At 33.5% G+C, this 4,972-nt stretch overlaps 1 protein-coding gene across 1 annotated transcript in view; it reads right to left on the bottom strand.

Annotated features, from left to right (window-relative positions):
- Nucleotides 1-4,972, bottom strand: part of LOC107667836 (pre-mRNA-processing factor 17-like) — a gene marked incomplete at its 3' end in the record, with an annotated part of 26,209 nt that overhangs the window by 3,410 nt on the left and 17,827 nt on the right. Inside the window, exons 3-4 of the mRNA XM_016459556.1 lie at nucleotides 2,366-2,495; nucleotides 1,266-1,352 (exon numbers count right to left, since the gene is read on the bottom strand). Of these exons, the coding sequence (XP_016315042.1) occupies nucleotides 1,266-1,352; nucleotides 2,366-2,495 (217 nt within the window). The remainder of the gene's footprint in view (nucleotides 1-1,265; nucleotides 1,353-2,365; nucleotides 2,496-4,972) is intronic.

Genomic DNA, 4,972 nt, shown 5'->3' with positions numbered 1-4,972 from the left:
CCTGCGCTCCATCAAGCCACTCCCATAATATCTGTCACCACTCAAATTAATGCACGACTCTACATTATCTGTATAGCATGTGTGTAAGACTCTAATACAAATATGAAGTAATCATTTTATGACGAATAAATCTTTCAGTGAGTAAAACTGGCTGTGTCTATAGTATTAAAGACTACACAACATTATTATATTATCTTTAAATTAATTTTTAAATAATTATTATTTTTAATTATTGTCCCTGGAATAGTAGGGTACTCTTGTAATAAAGTAGCGGTGGCAGCGGACAGATTTTAAGTATCAGTTCGTGCGATCTAATCCTGTTTACATGAAATAAGCTGCTCCAGAGCAGGTTTAAGCTTAAGGACCTGTTGCTATGACAGCAACTCCGGGATGAGCTTTGAAGAACCAAATAATCCAAGATCATGCCAAATCGTCAACAATCAAATCCAGCTAACTGAGTTAGCGACGTACGAAGAACGGGCCCCTGTGCTTCACTGAAAGATACGCATGACAATCGCAGCTTCTGTTTAATCGTGATTTATTGCCTTTGCGATTTAATTTCGATTAATTGTGCAGCCCTACAGGACAGTACTAAATAAAAAATAACATGCATTTTGATCTCTCTTATTTTGTTAAAATTATTCACATTCATATATATATATTTGCATTTTAGTTTATTTATTATTTTTGCATTTTATTTTCTACCAATGTATTTTGTACATTAACATTTTGCAGTCTTGAACAAAAAAAAAAAAAGATTTGACTGGCTTATGAAAATAGGCTGTTATAATATTTAATATTAACATTTCATAATCAGATGCACTTGAAGCAAAAAAAATTGGGGGAAAAAAACAGGGCAGGTCTTTATTTTAGCCTTAAGGGACTTAAACGGCTGGTAGTATATTGTTGAATAAAAAAACTAAATATTGTTAAATAAAAAAAATACAAAAACATACATTTTTAAATATAAAAGTACATATAAAAAATTATAAATAAATAATATTTGATTCGACTATATAGTAACTAATAACAAAATATATAACATTTTACCTCAAATTGTTATTTGATTGAATGGTTGTGATGCTATTTTATTTTAACGTATTGTCAATAACTGCACCGAATCATGACACGGGGATTTTACATGTGCAGTGTTACAAGTAAACCGAATCCATTCTGATTGAGAGTTATTATTGACACATTATTCATAACTGCGAAACATGGCAAAGAGAAACATGAAGGCAGATGCTGAATGATGTGAATCAAACCTTTGTTTTTCTCTGCTTCTTCTACGGCTCCAATGTAGCTGCTGGACGAGACCTGACTGGTGTCCACAGACGGGTCCAGAGCGTAACCTGATCATAATCCACAATCACACACACTGGATATCAATGACACATGCTCTATGGATGATTACAGACCAATTAGAAGAGCTACACTACCGGTCAAAAGATTTAGAACAGCAAGAATTTTTATGTTTTTAAAGAAGCCTCTTCTGCTCACCAAGCCGGCATTATTTGATCTAAAATACAGCAAAATCAGTAATATTGTGAAATATTTTTACTATTTCAAATAACTGCTTTCTATTTAAATATCTGTTAAGCTGTAATTTATTTCTGTGATGCGCAGCTGTATTTTCAGCATCATTACTCCAGTCTTCAGTGTCCCATGATCTTCAGAAATCAGTATAATATTCTGATTTGCTGCTCAATAAATATTTATTATTATTATTATTATCAATATTTAAAACAGTTGAGTACATTTTTTTAAGGATACTTTGATGAATATAAAGATCAGCATTTATCTGAAATAAAAAGCTTTTGTAACATTATACACTCTACCATACAAAAGCTTGGAGTCAGCATAATTGTTTTTTTTGGGAGAAAGAAATACTTTTATTTAGCGATGATGCTTTAAATTGATCAAAAGTGATGATAAAGAGATTTATAATGTTACAAACGATTTCTGTTTCAGATAAACACTGTTCTTCTGAGCTTTCTATTCATCAAAAAACCTGAAAAAATCCTAATATCCTGAAAAATAATAATAAATGTTTTTTGAGCAGCAAATCAGAATATTAGAATGATTTCTGAAGGATCATGTGACACTGAAGACTGGAGTAATGATGCTGAAAATACAGCTTTGAAATCACAGGAATAAATTACATTTTAAAATATATTCAAAGAGAAAACAGTTATTTTAAATAGTAAAAATATTTCACAATTTTACTGTTTTTGCTGTACTCTGGCTCAAATAAATGCAGGCTTTTGATAAGCAGAAGAGGCTTCTTTATATATATATATATATAAAAAAAAAAAATCTTACCGTTCAAAAACTTGTATGCAAGTAACAATAATGTATATCTCACCAAATGTAGAGAACGTTCTCCTCTGTTGCTCAAACATGAAGTCGTTGACATGAGCCGGTTCAGCGTAACCAGACATCATGTTTCTCGGAGCGGCCATCTGCTGCGATCTGAACGGGTTTTCTGGTCCAAACTGCAATGAGATGAGAGAATTGATGTAAATAAGACGCTCATATCATACATTATACTAGAGGTCGACCGATGTATCGGTTTTGCCGATTAATCTTTGCTGTTAAAATCCAAATAACGCATAATGCAAATATGCATGGCGAAAAGTGTGCATATTCCATTTTTTTTCGCATTTATCTTCTCCGACTGATGCATTTACGATGTAAACCAACAGTGCTTGGCCCCATTCAGGAGTGGATGACAGGTGTGGGTTGAATTATGCATGCATGTGAAATAACTTGCATAATGCAGCCTAAAGCATCCCGAATGCATGCTACACGGTGTTAGAATTACATATTACATGCGACTTGTGCTTGTTTGCATTAAAGGCATAAAAATATCATTTATTTCAGAGATTGATGCATTCAAAGGGGAAGGGGTGTCACATCTGTATGGCAAACACAAGGCAAACTATCACACCAAAATGCAGTTTGCATGCTTGCCAAACAGTGTGCACTCCAGATTATTGCTGGGATGGCATGCCAAATATTTAGCAGTAGGAGAAAAAATGACTTGAGTTGTTGCTAGCAAATATAATATAGTGCATACTCAATGCATAACGCAAATGCGTCCAGTAATGGTGCGAATGAAGTGTACATTTGAGTGCAGTTTTGTGCATGCAGGGGGAAGGGCAGCAGACACTGGAAGACTCGCTTTGTGAAACCCGAGACTTCAGAAAGCACAAAGCATCTCCATCGCTTCTCTGTTCAGTTTATGCACTTAAAATAACACCACATTTAAAACGAATGCATACTTTTCTCGTGCTTTGACGCGTTAACACGTTGTACAGTTGTTGTTTTTTCCCCGAATGAGGTGCTGTGTGTGATATATGAGGAGGAATGATTCGTTTGAATGAATCGGTTAGTTCACCGAAGATCCGAATCGCGTAGCGTGTTTCGCAGCAAACAATTGTTTTGTTTAAAAATGGCACGTTTTCGTTTAAGTTTTCGGGTTTACTGCCAAATTAAGTTATTTCTTTGCCTCTTCTCAGGTGATTTACAAACGGTTCGGATCTTTTAAAAAAAGAACCGACTCGAACGAATCGGTTCGGTCAGGCATCACTAGCGTGCGTTATGTGTGTTATCACATTATGTATTATGAAGTGTTATCACTTCAAGATTGATAAAGGCTGTGTATTGCCAAAGCATTAAAAAAAACCTTATAAATGCACCGTTTTTCTGTTGGAAAATCCAGATTAGGCTGGTAAATGTGTTTTGGTAACTAGTACTAATAATAACTAGTTTAATAATGTTAAAAAAACCAGTTTGATCACCTTAATCTTGTGTTATATAAACGAATGACATGGTTTAGGTTCAAAGTCTGCTGTAAATCTCATTTATATTGTGTCTGATTCTCATATACAGTGTTTACATATAGATGCATGAATGAACTTTTAAGGGTTAATTTGCTGAATATCAGACATTGCAGTTGCACTCTGTGCATTAATGATAAAGATGTGAAGTGGGTCAGTCTGATGCGGTCTACTTCAGTGCTTTGTCTTGAGCTCTTGCTGGCGAAGCAGAAAAGTTTTTTCTTCTTCTTTTCTGGGTGGATTTTTGTTCAGAAAACCCTTTTCATGTGGCTTCTGTGTGATTTTCTGCCAGCCGTTACAAACCTCCCGTCCAGAGTTATAGATCAGACATGAGACCAGAAGAATGTGTGTGTTTGACAGTGTTGGTCTGGGTGATATGTATATGTATATTTATATCTATTATATATCATTATTTAGACAACATTGTTTTATTTATTCTAATAATATGTATTTAATTTACACTACCGGTCAAAAGTTTTTGAACAGTACGCTGTATTTTCAGCATCATTACTCCAGTCTTCAGTGTCACATGATCTTCAGAGATCAGTATAATATGCTGATTTGCTGCTCAAAAAACAACATTTAATATTATTATTATTATTATTATTATTATTATTATTATTATGTTGAAAATAGCTGAGTAGAATTTTTCAGGTTTCTTTGATGAATAAAAAAATTCAGAAGAAATATATATATATATACACACACACACACAGGCCTATATGTACATTTATTTTTTATATTTTTATTTATATTTAAGTGATGAACCATATATACATTTGATATTTTATCTTATATTTTATATTTTTCATTATAATTTAGACAATTTATGTTTTTAAATTATTTGAATAATATATATTTTTATTTCTATTTAAGCAATAAACAACGTTTAATTTTTAGTAAATGAAAAATGCCACTGAGATTTTGGAGTAATGCAGATTAATTGTTAAATCAGTTTGTACTCGAGAGACAGGTAAACAGGTGGAGACAGTGCTATTACAGAGACAGAGATGAAGTGACTGTACGGTGGTGAAGAGGCCTAAACATCCCAGCTGTGAAGACGCCTCGGACACAAGAGTCTTTGTTTAGTCTCTCTGTTCGGGCCACAAAGCTGCCTCTGTGTGTGTGTG

Source organism: Sinocyclocheilus anshuiensis, unplaced genomic scaffold (genome assembly GCF_001515605.1).
Source record: "Sinocyclocheilus anshuiensis isolate Anshui unplaced genomic scaffold, SAMN03320099.WGS_v1.1 scaffold2417, whole genome shotgun sequence".
Classification (NCBI taxonomy): Eukaryota; Metazoa; Chordata; class Actinopteri; order Cypriniformes; family Cyprinidae; genus Sinocyclocheilus; species Sinocyclocheilus anshuiensis.
This window is presented reverse-complemented; position numbering and strand designations above follow the sequence as displayed.